The 18,074-nt window shown below is 42.5% G+C and overlaps 1 protein-coding gene across 3 annotated transcripts in view; it reads right to left on the reverse strand.

The window, feature by feature from the left end:
- Positions 1-18,074, reverse strand: part of TNR (tenascin R) — a 492,944-nt gene that overhangs the window by 82,050 nt on the left and 392,820 nt on the right. For all 3 annotated transcript variants that reach the window (XM_077278440.1, XM_077278441.1, XM_077278442.1), the window contains 5 exons: positions 5,003-5,269; positions 4,723-4,842; positions 3,416-3,559; positions 1,861-1,980; positions 1,475-1,618 (listed from right to left, as the gene is read on the reverse strand). In XM_077278440.1, coding sequence (XP_077134555.1) covers positions 1,475-1,618; positions 1,861-1,980; positions 3,416-3,559; positions 4,723-4,842; positions 5,003-5,269 — 795 coding nt within the window. The remainder of the gene's footprint in view (positions 1-1,474; positions 1,619-1,860; positions 1,981-3,415; positions 3,560-4,722; positions 4,843-5,002; positions 5,270-18,074) is intronic.

The raw sequence follows: 18,074 nt of genomic DNA on the forward strand, positions 1-18,074 counted from the left end.
AGTGCGCTCCTGCTGTATGGTTGCGCAGCTATCCTGAACTGTGCGCCCTCCGAATTTACAAGCAGAGGCAGCTTTGTTTCTGCGACATTGAAAGAGCACAATGGCACAAAAGCTGGCGAGATCCAAAAATCTTGCCAGCTTCCAAGGAACACTTACAAGTTCTGAAGAGTAGAGTCAATAAATGCTGCACTCCATGCTTAGAAGAGTGGCCACTGCTGATAGACCTCAGGAGTGGCCGATAACCTAGTGTCACAGGTGTGTCAGATGCAGCAGATTGTAGCTCTTCATCCGAGTGCAGAAGGTCTCAGCAGTTTGCTTTGCAGACTTCTTCCTGGTCCTTCTTACTCTAGGACCCAGTGGCAACCTTCCCCCGGCTCTAGTTGACTCACCTGGACAGGGATGTTTATTACTCCCAGCTTGCTGCTGGGAGTTATCGGTGATGTTTCTATTTCCCTGTTGAGACTTGGAGCTATAGCAGTCGGCTATCTTCCTCTTTGGTGTTTGGAGGACGTCTGTGTTTTTCTCTGAATCTACTCAAGCTAAGTGTTCCCCTTGTTTTTGTATGCCTATTGTCTTTAGTTGTAGTGGGCATTGACTAGTGCTCATCCTGTCTTTCCCTATGCAGGGCTTACTGCTAGCGTCAGGCAGGGATTAGGTATCCTGCTCGGCGATAGGTGCAGAGCCTATATAGGGACATTAGAGCAGATAGAGTAATGTTCGATCTGCCTAGGGGTCTCCACTCGCCCCTTCCCTTGTGTTGAGTTCCCTCCCCCTTATTCCTTAGCTTTGCACTTAGTCTTTCCTAGACTATGTGTGACACCTAGGCAATAAGCACTACACGATAAGGGTAAGTTCATACTAGGCGTTTCTCAGCATTTTTTTCTGCAGCAAAACCTGATCTCTTGGTATGAAAGAAGCTGCAGAAAAAAAAAGCATGTTTTCCTTGTTTTTTCTTGCAGTTTTGGTATGCTAGATTTGACTCTTATGCATGATGACAAAGTTTAGTGTTGAAAAAAAAGTCCAAGTCAATTGGTGAAAAACGCTGAAAAAGCACTGAAAGAAGTGACATGCTCTATGTCCAAAACCATGTAAAGCACAAAACCCTGATGACAAAAAACCAAAGTGTGTGCATGAGATTTCTGAAATCTCAGACGCTGGTACTGTAAAACGCAGCTGAAAATGATCATAAAAAACACAACAACAAAAAAACGCAGCAAAAATGCCTAGTGTGCACTTAACCTAAAGGATAAAAACTCCCTCCATTATTGAAAATGGATTGGATTTTTAGAGGTAAATTGCAAAGCTGCTTGTTTTTGCAAGTGCTTTGCAATTTTACCAATTAAATACGATACCAAAATCCCTTTAATGTTATGGCTTAAATCCAGTCCAAAAGGAGACATGCAAAAAAAAAAAAGCGTCAGTTACTAGAACATCATATTTCATTTGATAAAGAGAAGCCATAATTGGTACCTACATGTGGTAAAGCTGACTCCAGTGCTCTGGCTGGCTTGGGGCCCGACGCTGGCTGCCAGAGATACCGAATATTGAGTACGAGGCAGGAGATTTTGCAGCTGAAACTCTTGGCTGTCCCCGTCAATGAGAATTGTCTCCCCTGAAACTGAATTATAGATAACATATATGTAGGCATTATATCGGTAGAGTATACAGCTGCGCAATTCTACAGTGCAGGCATCAATGGCTCTCCCCGTGCAGAGGTTAATGCTTATTTACAGGGACCAGCTGTCAGCAGCGACACATCTATATATCTCCCAGCTACTTATATTGTTCCCAAGGCTAGAATGTGGCTTAATGTTCAATTGATGTCTGTAAACATGTGGTTTCTGTGTGATCCGTACTGACCTGTGTGGTGAGTGAGTGTGATTACATAACTCTCCACGTCTGCCTTCGGTGGCTGCCACTCCAGAACAGCTCCCGAATCGGTGATGTTACTGGCCCTCAGGCCAAAAGGAGGGTCCAAGGCTACAGCAAGGAAAAATAATCAATAAAAAAAAACAGCAAGAAAAAGAGTATGATGGCGGATAACAGATTATGAGACGTGACATTCTTTACTGCAGAATGTTGGGAAAAAAGCAGAGCTGAAACTATCATTTAAACAGGATCTATCACCGGGTCAAACGTGAGCAGTTTTTGCTTTTATTTTATTTCCACTTTTACCTAATTATTCCATATTGCTTTTGTTTTTTATCCGCCGTACAGTCCCAGAGATTTAAGCCTTTTTTTTAGTGATAATATTTATGGTTTTAGCAAAGGGCGTAGCTCACAGGATCCTCTGAGGTGTGTCATTAGACTAATTTGCATTATTACCCTGTATGACAGGCCCCCTCGGAATGACCATAAAAATTAACACTAAAAAGAAAGACCCGTATTTCCGGAACCGTATGGCGAATTTTAATGGAAAAAAAACCCAATCAGCAGATTGCTCATCGGTGAAGCGGAAATAAGATAAAAGCAAAAACTGACCACTTTTGAAAGGTCAACATTAAAGAGGTTTTTCAGGACTTTAATGGTCTATCTTTAGTATAGTAGAAATCCCAGGCGATCAGCACTTCACTAGTGGCAGTGGTGCACATGGAAAGATAGATCATGCAAAGTCAAAAGAATCCCGGTCCTCACTTATGTTTTTCTATGATTCTTTTATTTGACAAAACTGGATGCATTTCAGCCCTTCCCAAGTTTTTCGCAGACTGCTGATGAAAGCTTTGGATGGGCTGAAACGTGTCCAATTTTGTCAATTAAAAAAATCAAGGAAAAACCTAAGCGAGTGCTCGGACTCCTATAAGTTTCCAATATCCTTAGCTTAGGTCATCTCTTTCAGTTTGGTGGTGGTATAACCCCCAACATCTCCACCAATGGGTAGAGGCTGCAGCAAGCACCATGTCCTCTTCCTTCTTCACAAGGTGCAGCTCCGTACATTTGGAGGTTGTTGCTTCTGAAATTACAGCTTCATCTCATTCACTTGCGTAGAACTGAGCTACAAATCCAGTATCAGCCATGACAAAATGTACTGAGGGGGCCTGGTAAGCAGAAAGAGGGAACATGATACTTTTTCTGGGGGCCTCCTCCTCCCGATCATGGTTTATCAGGCACAGAACACTACATTTCGTACTGGTTTTGTCTGACACTGAAGTTTGTTCCCATTCAGTTGGTACTGAGCTGCTGAGAGTTGCAATAGCAGGGACAGAATCAGTCAACTAAAAGGTCTTATCAGTTATCACTACAGTTTGGATTGTCAGAAAGACATTCTGGCATAGGGGAGTGAATCCCCAGATGAGAAATCAATATGCTTCACCTTCTTAGTCTGGTTTATATTACCATCAGAAGTTTATGGGACTTTACTACCCAGTTCCAAAACATTCAGAATGCTAGATGTATTGTATCACCACATTCTACTGACCTGTTTCAGCCGTGATGGTGACTCTTTCGCTCTCTTCCCGGCCCCAGACACTGCTCAGACTGATCCTGTATTCAGTGGTTGGTTGGAGATTGGTCAGGGTGTATTGAGTCTGATCATTGCCAATAACCACACTATCCATTCGGCCTGTAAAAAGTAAACCAAGCATGTCCATAAATCCATACAGAGAGGCTTAAAGAAGTTGTCCACTACTTGGACAACCCCTTCTCATACCCCACACTTGGCCCCAACAAAATAAAAAAAGCTTATACTCCTCTCCCGTGCCGGTGCCGTTCCCGCGATCTCAGCACCAATTAGCGCTGGTGTCAATTTCCCGGTCTTCTGTTGAATTGAACTTGAAGAGAAGTCAGGGATCAGCTGCTGCCCGGACTTCCTCTTCATGTTCAATCTGTACGAAGGCTGGAACAGTGATGCCAGCGCTGATTGGGCACCAAGACCCCGTATCACAACAACTGCACGAGAACCTTGGGGAGAACAAGTGTCAACACCACGGGAACGGCGCCAGGTGGTTAGGCTTTTTTATTTTATCAGGGCCAAACATTTAGATCAAGAAGGTATTGTCCTAGTAGTGGACAAACCCTTTAAAAGAGTAAATGTTAATTTACTTTTACTTTATCAATCAATAATACACATGAAAATAAGAAACTTAGCAATATATCTAATCATAGAAGTTTCCTTCTTTCTGCTCCTGGACTGATCTTTAACTCCCAATTGATGAGAAAAATGTACCAAGTCTACATTCAGTGAAGACAGATTTTCCCATTACTGAGATAAGAGATGACAGTTGGTGCTCATAAAGTTCTATGGAGAGAAGAGGAGGAGGGAGGAGCTAAAGGCAGAGAGAGGTATTGTGCTGCAAGTTTTCCTGAAATGACATTTATAGTTATCCATAGAACATGGATATGTTTTTTGTTTGCTGAAGAAGAAGTGGGCTGCACTTCGAAACACGTCGACAAATTTAAAAAAAACTTTTTTACATTATCTCCGGCATTTGATGTTTTTTCATCACCTGGCAGCGTGGATACAGACACACAAACTTTCCATTTGTTACATATTTCTCTGGTGTAATCACCCGTGGATCTGCCACAGCCATAGAACCAGGGATCAGGTCAGAATATATTGATACCATTTTTAGTAATTACTATAAGACCCTATTTTGAGCTAATTTTTCTCCTTAGCCTTATTATTCTGAATTGGGAGAACAATTATATGCATCAAATCCTGAAATATCCTCCATTCTACATCTCTTTCAAGTAAACATCTATGAACACTAGCAGTAACTCTACTACCTTTAGTAGACTGGTAAGACAGTCGGTAGTGGTGGAAAGATGAAGGTGGTGGTCTCCAAACCACTGTCATTGAGCCATCAGTCACGTTAATCACATATACATCCATAGGAGGCCCTACCCCTGTAGAGAATATAATTAAAACATTAATCAAACTTAAAAATGATAGGATTATAGAAAGAAATTGAGTGGCTTTATGTCAAATCAAAAGAATATAGCCCTTTTGGCCCTATGCCCGCCTATCAACAAGTGTTCTTGAGGATGAGACATTCTTCTTACAGACCTGTTGTTACTGTCCCCTCCACAAGTTCAGCTCTCAGAGTTCCATGGACAGGCAGGAGAGTAACTAGGTACTCGGTGCTTGGCATCAGGTCCAATAGTTGGGTTTGTCGTATTGAAGCATCAAGAGAGAGTTCAATGGGTTCATCACCACCAATGGGTGTATAGCTGAGGATGAACCTGTCAGCTGGTGGAGACGGATCAGTCCATGAAACATTGACACTAAATGCTGAGATACCAGAGAAATATAGTTGTGTGATTGGACGAAAACCTGTGGGTGGAAGAGAAAAATAAATGTAACTGTTAAGTGTTTGTAACGTAAGAGCCATGGAGCAATTCCCAGATTTATAAATGCTAACAAGATTGCACAGATTTGTCCGCCCTTAAATAGTAACCGTCATTTAGAGAAATCGGATTCTTTTTCCTCCAGGACTGCTCATTCTCAAAATTCTCAAGTCAAGGGCAAAATCTGCATTCAGTGAAGACAGACTTTCCCATTAGTGAGATAGGAGATAACAGTTGGTGCTCATAAGATGTTATGGAGGGGGAGGAGCTAAAGGTTAAAGACATTTTGGAAGAAGTTCTCCAGAAATGACAGTTACACTTTAACATTTCACAAGTTTCATTATGTCCTTCAGTTTCTCACTATACAAAGTTTCAATAGTCAATACATTATTTATCACCAAATACTAGAAAAATCATTGTCAGTCTGCTAGTCACATTACAGCAATACATAAATGCATACAGCCGTGGCCAAAATTTTTAGACTTAAACAAATTTTAGTTTTCACAAAGTTTTCAGCTTCAGTTTTTATAGAGGAAATGTTCATTAAAGGGCTATTCTCAAGTTGTCTCTTGAGCAGCTCAGAGCGATACAGTTTTCTGTACAGTCTCCTTACTTGTTCCATTTTTTCCCTATCCTCAGGGTTGTTTGGATTCATACTTCATAGCTTCTGGCAGGGCTGGCGCTCTTCCTTAAGTGCCAGTCCTGGTGAGTAGGAGAGCTGTTGTATTAGTAGCACTATAAAGCTCAGCAAAAGTTCTGCTGTAACACATTCAGCTATCAGTGTTTTTTTCTGAAGTGTACACTGCTATTACTGTATTTGCATATAGATATAACAGGGCATTTGAATAAGGAGACAGCTCAGGAGAGTGAGAGCTGTGATTAGGAGACCTGCTCTGAGAGAAGCCCATGCTGAGGGCTAGTGCTTTTCCAAGATTTATAACAGCAGCTCATCAGGAACTGAGATGGATGGGAAGGAAGGTGAGCTTCTAACAGTGTATAGAAATAAATAGACTGGAAAAAGTTGACTGGTATGCTAGGAGTTAACCCCTCTCCTGGAATGTAACTACTGCACACTGTCCACCAGGGTCAGTGTGGCCGAGCCCCATGGAATACAGCTGTACACTATGAAATATAAAAGCTCTCACTGCAGGATAATGAAAGCAAGTCAATTGCAAACTAGTTTATTTTCATGCTGTTTAAGTAATTAAACAAATGTAATAACTTGCAGAACACTGCCTTTAACTTTAGATTCTTATAAAGAGTGATCAGATGAATTGCAAAAAAAATGCAGTCTTTCCATGCCATGAAATGTTACTAAATCACAAAAAAACATTTAAAATGAATTTCAGCCCTGCCACAAAATTACCTGCTCGCATCATTTCGGAGATTTTGTCATTAGCCCAGGAGAAAATGTTAAGGAGGACAAGGCAGCTGATATCACATTGTCATGCTGATTGATTTAAACTAGCAGAATGGTTGCTTTAAAAGGTGTCTGCTGCTTGAAATCATTGTCTTCTTCTTTTAACCAGGGTTGCTTCCAAGGAAACACATGTAGTCATCATTGCATCAAAAGGGGCTTTATAGACAACATTGCTACTGGTAAGATTGCCTCTAAATCAACCATTTTTCAAATAATCAAGAACTTCAAAGAGAGGTTCAATTTTTAGGAAGAAGGCTTCAGGGCACCCAAGAAAGTCCAACAATTGCCAAGACCATCTCCTAAAGATGATTTAGCTACAGGATTGGTTCAACAGCAGTACGGAGCTTGCTCATGAATGGCAGTAGGCAGGTGTCATTGCATTTCCACGCACAGTGAGGTAAGACTGGTGTTAAGAGGCAGCACGGTGGCTCAGTGGATAGCACTGCAGCCTTGCAGCGCTGGAATCCTGGGTTCAAGCCCCACCCTGGAAAACATCTGCAAAAAGTTTGCGTGGGTTTCCTCTGGGTTCTCTGGTTTCCTCCCACATTCCAAAAAAATACTGATAGGGAATTTAGATTATGAGCCCCATTGGGGACAGCGATGATAATGTGTGCAAACTGTAAAGCGCTGCGGAATATGTTAGCACTATATAAAAATAAAGATTATTATTATTATTAGATTAAGAAAGGCAGAAATAAAAAGCCACTGCTTTCCAAACAAAACATCAAGGGCAGACCGACAATCTCCAGGAAGAACAAGTATTAGACAGGAGAGGACTGGGGTAAAGTTGTTTTCCATGATGCAAGTTCTAGGGGTCTAGCTGCCAGATACAATTGCAGATAAAATCGAGATTTTATTGTTAATCTATTAAAAAGATACATACATTGTAGAAATGAATAAAAGGGGGGGGGGGCTCAGTAAAACCTACGCATCTCACATATTATTACTACTGATATAATGCTGCAACCTCCTTCAGACTGTTTGGGACATCTTAGAAACATAGAATGGTAGAGTTGGAAGGGACCTCCTGGGTCATCGTGTCCAACCCCCTGCTCAATGCAGGATTCACTAAATCATCCCAGACAGATGTCTGTTCAGCCTTTGTTTGAAGACTTCCTTGGAAGGAGAACTCTCATGGCAGCCTGTTCCACTCATTGATCACCCTAACTGTCAAAAAGTTTTTCCTAATATCTAATCTGTGTCCCCTCCCATTCAGTTTCATCCCATTACTTCTAGTCTTTCCTTGTGCAAATGAGAATAAAGATGTTCCTTCTGCAATGTGACAGCCATTGAGATATTTGTAGACAGCTATTAAGTCTCCTCTCAGTCTTCTTTTTTGCAAGCTAAACATTCCCAAATCCTGTAACCGTTCCACATAGGACATGGTTTGCAGACCAGTCACCATTCTGGTTGCTCTTCTCTGAACTTGCTCCAGTTTTTTTATGCCTTTTTCAACCCCTTAAGCCCCGAGGGTGGTTTGCACGTTAATGACCGGGCCAATTTTTACAATTCTGACCACTGTCCCTTTATGAGGTTATAACTCTGGAACGCTTCAACGGATCTTGGCGATTCTGACGTTGTTTTCTCGTGACATATTGTACTTCATGTTAGTGGTAAAATTTATTTGATATAACTTGTGTTTATTTGTGAAAAAAATGGAAATTTGGCAAAAATTTTGAAAATTTCACAATTTTCCAACTTTGAATTTTTATGCCCTTAAATCACAGAGATACGTCACGCAAAATACTTAATAAGTAACATTTCCTACATGTCTACTTTACATCAGCACAATTTTGGAAACAAAATTTTTTTTTGTTAGGGAGTTATAAGGGTTAAAAGTTGACCAGCAATTTCTCATTTTTACAACACCATTTTTTTTTAGGGACCACATCTCATTTGAAGCCATTTTGAGGGGTCTATATGATAGAAAATACCCAAGTGTGACACCATTCTAAAAACTGCACCCCTCAAGGTGCTCAAAACCACATTCAAGAAGTTTATTAACCCTTCAGGTGTTTCACAGGAATTTTTGGAATGTTTAAATAAAAATGAACATTTAACTTTTTTTCACACAAAATTTACTTCAGCTCCAATTTGTTTTATTTTACCAAGGGTAACAGGAGAAAATGGACCACAAAAGTTGTTGTACAATTTGTCCTGAGTACGCCGATACCCCATATGTGGGGGTAAACCACTGTTTGGGCACATGACAGAGCTCGGAAGCGAAGGAGCGCCATTTGACTTTTCAATGCAAAATTGACTGGAATTGAGATGGGACGCCATGTTGCGTTTGGAGAGCCCCTGATGTGCCTAAACATTGAAACCCCCCACAAGTGACACCATTTTGGAAAGTAGACCCCTTAAGGAACTTATCTAGATGTGTGGTGAGCACTTTGACCCAACAAGTGCTTCACAGAAGTTTATAATGCAGAGCCGTAAAAATACAAAATCATATTTTTTCACAAAAATTATCTTTTCGCCCCCAATTTTTTATTTTCCCAAGGGTAAGAGAAGAAATTGGACCCCAAAAATTGTTGTGCAATTTGTCCTGAGTACGCTGATACCCCATATGTGGGTGTAAACCATTGTTTGGGTGCATGGCAGAGCTCGGAAGGGAAGGAGCGCCATTTGATTTTTCAATGCAAAATTGACTGGAATTGAGATGGGACGCCATGTTGCGTTTGGAGAGCCCCTGATGTGCCTAAACATTGAAACCCCCCACAAGTGACACCATTTTGGAAAGTAGACCCCTTAAGGAACTTATCTAGATGTGTGGTGAGCACTTTGACCCAACAAGTGCTTCACAGAAGTTTATAATGCAGAGCCGTAAAAATACAAAATCATATTTTTTCACAAAAATGATCTTTTCGCCTCCAATTTTTTATTTTCCCAAGGGTAAGAGAAGAAATTAGACCACAAAAGTTGTTGTGCAATTTGTCCTGAGTACAACGATACCCCATATGTGGGGGTAAACCACTGTTTGGGCGCATAGCAGAGCTCGGAAGGGAAGGAGCGCCATTTGACTTTTCAATGCAAAATTGACTGGAATTGAGATGGGACGCCATGTTGCGTTTGGAGAGCCCCTGATGTGCCTAAACATTGAAACCCCCCACAAGTGACACCATTTTGGAAAGTAGACCCCTTAAGGAACTTATCTAGATGTGTGGTGAGCACTTTGACCCAACAAGTGCTTCACAGAAGTTTATAATGCAGAGCTGTAAAAATACAAAATCATATTTTTTCACAAAAATGATCTTTTCGCCTCCAATTTTTTATTTAACCAAGGGTAAGAGAAGAAATTAGGACAAATTGCACAACAACTTTTGTGGTCTGAGTACAACGATACCCCATATGTGGGGGTAAACCACTGTTTGGGCGCATAGCAGAGCTCGGAAGGGAAGGAGCACCATTTGACTTTTCAATGCAAAATTGACTGGAATTGAGATGGGACGCCATGTCGCGTTTGGAGAACCCCTGATGTGCCTAAACATTAAAACCCCCCACAAGTGACACCATTTTGGAAAGTAGACCCCCTAAGGAACTTATCTTGATATGTTTTGAGAGCTTTGAACCCCCAAGTGTTTCACTACAGTTTATAACGCAGAGCCGTGAAATTAAAAATTCTTTTTTTTTTTCAGAAAAATTATTTTTTAGCCCCCAGTTTTGTATTTTCACAAGGGTAACAGGATAAATTGGACTCCAAAAGTTGTTGTCCAATTTGTCCTGAGTACGCTGATACCTTATATGTGGGGGGAAACCACTGTTTGGGCGCATGGCAGAGCTCGGAAGGGAAGGAGCGCCATTTGGAATGCAGACTTAGATGGATTGGTCTGCAGGCGTCACGTTGCATTTGCAGAGCCCCTGATGTACCCAAACAGTACAACCCCCCCACAAGTGACCCCATATTGGAAACTAGACCTCCCAAGGAACTTATCTAGATGCGTTTTGAGAGCTTTGAACCCCCAAGTGTTTCACTACAGTTTATAACGCAGAGCCGTGAAAATAAAAATTCTTTTTTTTTTCTGAAAAATGATATTTTAGCCCACAGTTTTGTATTTTCACAAGGGTAACAGGATAAAATGGACCCCAAAAGTTGTTGTCCAATTTGTCCTGAGTATGCTGATACCCCATATGTGGGGGGGAACCACTGTTTGGGCGCATGGCAGAGCTCGGAAGGGAAGGAGCGCCATTTGGAATACAGACTTAGATGGATTGGTCTGCAGGCGTCACGTTGCATTTGCAGAGCCCCTGATGTACCCAAACAGTACAAACCCCCCACAAGTGACCCCATATTGGAAACTAGATCTCCCAAGGAACTTATCTAGATGTGTTGTAGGACCTTTGAACCCCCAAGTGTTTCACTACAGTTTATTACGCAGAGCCGTGAAAATAAAAATTCTTTTTTTTTTTTTTTCACAAAAATGATTTTTTAGCCCCCAGTTTTGTATTTTCACAAGGGTAACAGGATAAATTGGACCCCAAAAGTTGTTGTCCAATTTGTCCTGAGTACGCTGATACCCCATATGTGGGGGGAACCACTGTTTGGGCGCATGGCAGAGCTCGGAAGGGAAGGAGGGCCATTTGGAATGCAGACTTAGATGGATTGGTCTGCAGGCGTCACATTGCATTTGCAGAGCCCCTGATGTACCCAAACAGTAGAAACCCCCACAAGTGACCCCATATTGGAAACTAGACCACCCAAGGAACTTATCTAGATGTGTTTTGAGAACTTTGAACTCTCAAGTGTTTCACTACAGTTTACAACGCAGAGCCGTGGAAATAAAAAAATCTTATTTTTCCCTCAAAAATGATTTTTAGCCCACCATATTTTTATTTTCCCAAGGATAAAAAGAGAACTTGGACCCCAAAAGTTGTTGTCCAATTTGTCCCGAGTACGCTGATACCCCATATGTTGGGGTAAACCCCTGTTTGGGCGCACGGGAGAGCTCGGAAAGGGAAGGAGCAGTGTTTTACTTTTTCAACGCAGAATTGGCTGGAATTGAGATCAGACACCATGTCGCGTTTGGAGAGCCCCTGATGTGCCTAAACAGTGGAAACCCCCCAATTATAACTGAAACCCTAATCCAACAACAACCCTATCCCTAATCCCAACGGTAACCCTAACCACACCCCTAACCCTGACACACCCCTAATTCTAATCCCAACCCTAATCCCAACCGTAAATGTAATCCAAACCCTAACCCTAACTTTAGCCCCAACCCTAACCCTAACTTTATCTCCAACCCTAGCCCCAACCCTAACCCTAGCCCCAACCCTAACCATAGCCCTAACCCTAACCCTAGCCCTAACCCTAGCCCCAACCCTAACCCTAGCCCCAACTCTAACCCTAGCCCTAACCCTAACCCTAACCCTAGCCCTAATGGGAAAATGGAAATAAATACATTTTTTTAATTTTATTATTTTTCCCTAACTAAGGGGGTGATGAAGGGGGGTTTGATTTACTTTTATAGCGTTTTTTATATTGGATTTTTATGATTGGCAGCCGTCATACACTAAAAGACGCTTTTTTATAGCAAAAAAGTTTTTGCGTCTCCACATTTTGAGACCTATAATTTTTCCATATTTTGGTCCACAGAGTCATGTGAGGTCTTCTTTTTTGCGGGACGAGTTGACGCTTTTATTGGTAACATTTTTGGACATGTGACAGTTTTTGATCACTTTTTATTCCGATTTTTGTGAGGCAGAATGACCAAAAACCAGCTATTCATGAATTTCTTTTGGGGGAGGCGTTTATACCGTTCCGCGTTTGGTAAAATTGATAAAGCAGTTTTATTCGTCGGGTCAGTACGATTACAGCGATATCTCATTTATATCATTTTTTTATGTTTTGACGCTTTTATACGATAAAAGCTATTTTATAGAAAAAATAATTATTTTGGCATCACTTTATTCTGAGGACTATAACTTTTTTGCTTATGATGCTTTGTGGCGGCTCGTATTTTGCGGGACAAGATGATGTTTTCAGCGGTACCATGGTTATTTATATCCCTCTTTTTGATCGCGTGTTATTCCACTTTTTGTTTGGCGGTATGATAATAAAGCGTTGTTTTTTGGCTCGTTTTTTTTTTTTTCCTTACGGTGTTTACTGAAGGGGTTAACTAGTGGGGCAGTTTTATAGGTTGGGTCGTTACGGACGCGGCGATACTAAATATGTGTACTTTTATTGTTTTTGTTTGTTTTTTTTAGATAAAGAAATGTATTTATGGGAATAATATTTTTTTTTCCTTTATTTAGGAATTTTTTTTATTTTTTTTTAACACATGGGGAAATTTTTTTTTTTACTTTTTTACTTTGTCCCGGGGGGGACATCACAGATCGCCGATTTGACAGTGTGCACAGCACTCTGTCAAATCGGCGATCATACTTTCATCGGAGCAGGCTGCAGCTTTCATCTGCAGCCTGCTCTGCACCCGGAAGTGATCCCTGCAGGACCCGGATGCAGCCCCGCGGCCATTTTGGATCCGGGCCCTGCAGGGAGAAGACGCTCGGTACAAGGTGAGTACATCACCTTGTACCGATCGTCTCAGGGAAGCCCGCAGGGAGCCCCCTCCCTGCGCGACGCTTCCCTGTACCGCCGGCACACCGCGATCATGTTTGATCGCGGTGTGCCGGGGGTTAATGTGCCGGGAGCGGTCCGTGACCGCTCCTGGCACATAGTGCCGGATGTCAGCTGCGATAGGCAGCTGACACCCGGCCGCGATCGGCCGATCGCTATGATGTACTATCCCGTCGGTGGGAATTAAGGCCCACCCCACCTCGACGGGATAGTACGTCATATGGGATTAAGGGGTTAAAATGTGGTGCCCAAAACTGGACACAGTATTCCAGATGAGGTCTGACCAAAGAGGAGTAGAGGGCAATAATGACTTCACGTGATCTAGATTGTATGCTTCTGTTAATACATCCCAGAATTGCATTTGCCTTTTTTGCTATAGAATCATCTTGAAAAATGATTGTCCGGAAAATAAATGGTGAGTGATATCATGAGACCATTTATATGTTGGGTTGCTTTTCCTCGAAGGGAATGGGCTCACTGGCAATTTTGATTAACACTGCCATGAACAAAGAATGGTATTGAAACCTCATCCGAGAACAACTTCTCCCAAAGATCAAGAGCAATTTTGTGATCCGCAATGCTTTTTCCAGCATTGTGGAGGTCCATGTCACAAGGAAAAAGTGATCACTAAGTAGCTCGGTCAACAAAACACTGAAATTTGGGTCCATGGACATGATATGCCCCATATCTCAGTCCCATTGACACAACTTGTGGACCATACTCAAAAAGCAGGTGGACAAACAAAAAAAAACACAGAAATTGTGATAAACTGCAAGCACTGGTTAGGTAAGAATGGGATACCATCAGCTAAGATTTGGCAAAGAAGCTGATATCCAGCTGTTGGGGTGAATTGCTAAAGTCTTGAAAAATAAGTGACAACACTAATGATTGAGTCTTTGCATAAACTTGATGTATTTTTCAACAAAAGTTTAAAAACTTATGAAATGCTGATAATTGTACTTCAGTAATCATAGAAACATCTGAGTAAAAGATCTAAAAACACTGAAGCAGCAAGAGGTTAAAAGCCAAATTTGTGTTGGTCTCAAAACTTTTGGCCATGACTGTAAATCTAAACATCTCTCAACAGAGTATCATGAAATCTTGTTTTTTTTAATTCAAACTAGGTAATTTCTATTCATTAATTTTGGGACATGTCAAGCTAAGAGAAAAGGTGGTGAAAGTCTCATATGTATGGACCCTAGAGACAGAGAGGAGATCCAGCTCTCGTTGGTCCCATTCCTCTTAGTTTTTGGAAGTTAAACCCTTTTGCAGGACTCCCCTCTCTAAAGGACACTGCTGATGTGCAACGAGGTAGGTACAGAATTGGCAGAAAGGTTAGAACGGAAAGAACAAAACCAAGTCCTACTGTAATGGGTACCAAAACCTTTATGTTTGCCACTGAACACATACTTGTCTTATACACTGTCTTATAAGTCTAGGGGCCACATGACCGCATTGTCTCTAATTCGAGAAAATTGGTCCTATTATGTCACACTCTGATCATTGCTTGTTGTGCACACAGTGTGATCCGATTTTCTCAGATGAAAAGAAGATGGAAAAAAGTCTCGATCTTCTCCATTCTGTCAGCCTGTGGAAATCGGACCACACTCAGATGTCATCTGAATACAGTCCGATTTTTTTCCACTGACTCATTGAGTTGCATGGCCAAGTGCCAACCGAATATCAGATACAAATCTTGCATGCCGCAGAGTCTGTCTGAAGAAAAAAAAATGGACATGTGCACAGCCCCATAGAATAACATGGGTCTAGGTATGAGGTTTTGTCGGATCGCACTTGGACCAAAAATACGGTCCTCTGCATGAGCTCTGAAGCTAATTCATCAATGCCGTATAGAATTACACAATGATCCCAACGATGGATTAATTTACATGCTTCTATAAAGAAAATATGCCATAATTATGTGAAAAAGTACAGGGCAGAGTTGTCCAAAACGTAGCATTATATGGACAGTAACTTTCAGGGCTTTGTCTGTCACCTGCTATTTAATCTGTATCATAACCATGACCTTTAGCATTTAAAGGTGAAAGTAATCAGCTAATATTTTCACGAGCTCGGTCTTCCATATGTTATAACAATTTACTGGCTGCCTGATTAAATTAACGATGGACCACCCACGGTTAACCCATTTTAAATGTCAAATTTTTGTTAATTGAACAAGTGCCAGATTAGATGTCTGCCTTTCTTCGCATATCTCCATTACCGAAGGTGTTCATTACATAGTATACCCTGTATGTAATGCATGTTAATTGTCACCATTAGTAGTATGTCTTGAAAAAAAGAATAAAATAAATTGTGGCACTCTGTAGGTAAATACCAGACTGTTATGACCCCAGTGGACAGGGTCTCAGAGGAACGTGTAAGTCTGCGAGATTCAAAAATCCAGCTCATAGGGCTGTGGTAACTGGGTTGACCAAATAGCTACTCCTAACGCCAACACTAGAAGTAGCCGGGGATCATGCCTACTGATCGCTAGATGACTCGCGCCAGCCGGAGAATCTAACTACCCCTAGGAGAAGAAAACAAAGACCTCTCTTGCCTCCAGAGAAAGGGACCCCAAAGCAAGATACAAGCCCCCCACAAATAATAACGGTGAGGTAAGAGGAAATGACAAACACAGAAATGAACCAGGTTCAGCAAAGAGAGGCCAGCTTACTAATAGCAGAATATAGCAAGATAACTTATCTGGTCAACAAAAACCCTATAAAAATCCACGCTGGAGATTCAAGAACCCCCGAACCGTCTAACGGTCCGGGGGGAGAACACCAGCCCCCTAGAGCTTCAGCAAAGGTCAGGATACAGATTGGAACAAGCTGGACAAAAATACCAAACAAAACAAAAGCAAAAAGCAAAGAAGCAGACTTAGCTTGAAATACAGGAACCAGGATCATAGGACAAGAGCACAACAGATTAGCTCTGATTTCAACGATGCCAGGCATTGAACTGAAGGTCCAGGGAGCTTATATAGCAACGCCCCTGAACTAACGGCCCAGGAGAGGATATAGGAAAAGACAGAAGCTCCAGAGTCAAATCACTAATGACCACTAGAGGGAGCAAAAAGCAAAATCACAACAGTACCCCCCCCTTAGTGAGGGGTCACCGAACCCTCACCACGACCACCAGGGCGATCAGGACGAGCGGCGTGAAAGGCACGAACTAAATCGGTCGCATGAACATCAGAGGCGACCACCCAGGAATTATCTTCCTGACCATAGCCCTTCCACTTGACCAGGTACTGAAGCCTCCGCCTGGAGAGACGAGAATCCAAGATCTTCTCCACCACGTACTCCAACTCGCCCTCAACCAACACCGGAGCAGGAGGCTCAGCAGAAGGAACCACAGGCACAACGTACCGCCGCAACAAGGACCTATGAAACACGTTGTGGATAGCAAACGACACAGGAAGATCCAGGCGAAAGGATACAGGATTAAGGATTTCCAATATCTTGTAAGGACCAATAAAACGAGGTTTAAATTTGGGAGAGGAAACCTTCATAGGAACAAAGCGGGAAGAAAGCCACACCAAATCCCCAACACGTAGTCGGGGACCCACACCGCGGCGGCGGTTGGCAAAGCGCTGAGCCCTCTCCTGTGACAACTTCAAGTTGTCCACCACAAGATTCCAGATCCGCTGCAACCTATCCACCACAGAATCCACCCCAGGGCAGTCAGAAGGTTCCACATGACCCGAAGAAAAACGAGGGTGGAAACCAGAGTTGCAGAAAAACGGCGAAACCAAGGTGGCGGAACTAGCCCGATTATTAAGGGCAAACTCAGCCAACGGCAAGAAGGTCACCCAATCGTCCTGATCAGCAGAGACAAAACACCTCAAATAAGCCTCCAAAGTCTGATTAGTTCGCTCCGTCTGTCCATTAGTCTGAGGATGGAAAGCAGACGAAAACGACAAGTCAATGCCCATCCTACTACAAAAGGATCGCCAGAATCTGGAAACGAACTGGGATCCTCTGTCTGACACAATATTCTCAGGGATGCCGTGCAAACGAACCACGTTCTGGAAAAACACAGGAACCAGATCGGAAGAGGAAGGCAGCTTAGGCAAAGGAACCAAATGGACCATCTTGGAGAAGCGATCACATATCACCCAGATAACAGACATGCCTTGAGACACCGGAAGATCAGAAATGAAATCCATGGAGATATGTGTCCAAGGTCTCTTAGGGACAGGCAAGGGCAAGAGCAACCCGCTGGCACGAGAACAGCAAGGCTTAGCTCGAGCACAAGTCCCACAGGACTGTACAAATGACCGCACATCCCTAGACAAGGAAGGCCACCAAAAGGATCTGGCCACCAGATCTCTGGTGCCAAAAATTCCTGGGTGACCTGCCAACACCGAGGAATGAACCTCGGAAATGACTCTGCTGGTCCACTTATCAGGCACAAACAGTCTGTCAGGTGGACAAGAATCAGGCCTATCAGCCTGAAATCTCTGCAACACACGTCGCAGATCAGGAGAAATAGCTGACAAGATAATACCATCCTTAAGAATACCAACAGGTTCAGCGACTCCAGGAGCATCAGGCACAAAGCTCCTGGAAAGAGCATCGGCCTTCACATTTTTTGAACCTGGTAAATACGAGACAACAAAGTCAAAACGGGAGAAAAACAATGACCAGCGGGCCTGTCTAGGATTCAGGCGTTTAGCAGACTCGAGATACATCAGATTTTTGTGATCAGTCAAGACCACCACACGATGCTTAGCACCCTCGAGCCAATGACGCCACTCCTCAAATGCCCATTTCATGGCCAACAACTCCC

Source organism: Ranitomeya variabilis, chromosome 8 (genome assembly GCF_051348905.1).
Source record: "Ranitomeya variabilis isolate aRanVar5 chromosome 8, aRanVar5.hap1, whole genome shotgun sequence".
In the NCBI taxonomy this organism is placed as follows: domain Eukaryota; kingdom Metazoa; phylum Chordata; class Amphibia; order Anura; family Dendrobatidae; genus Ranitomeya; species Ranitomeya variabilis.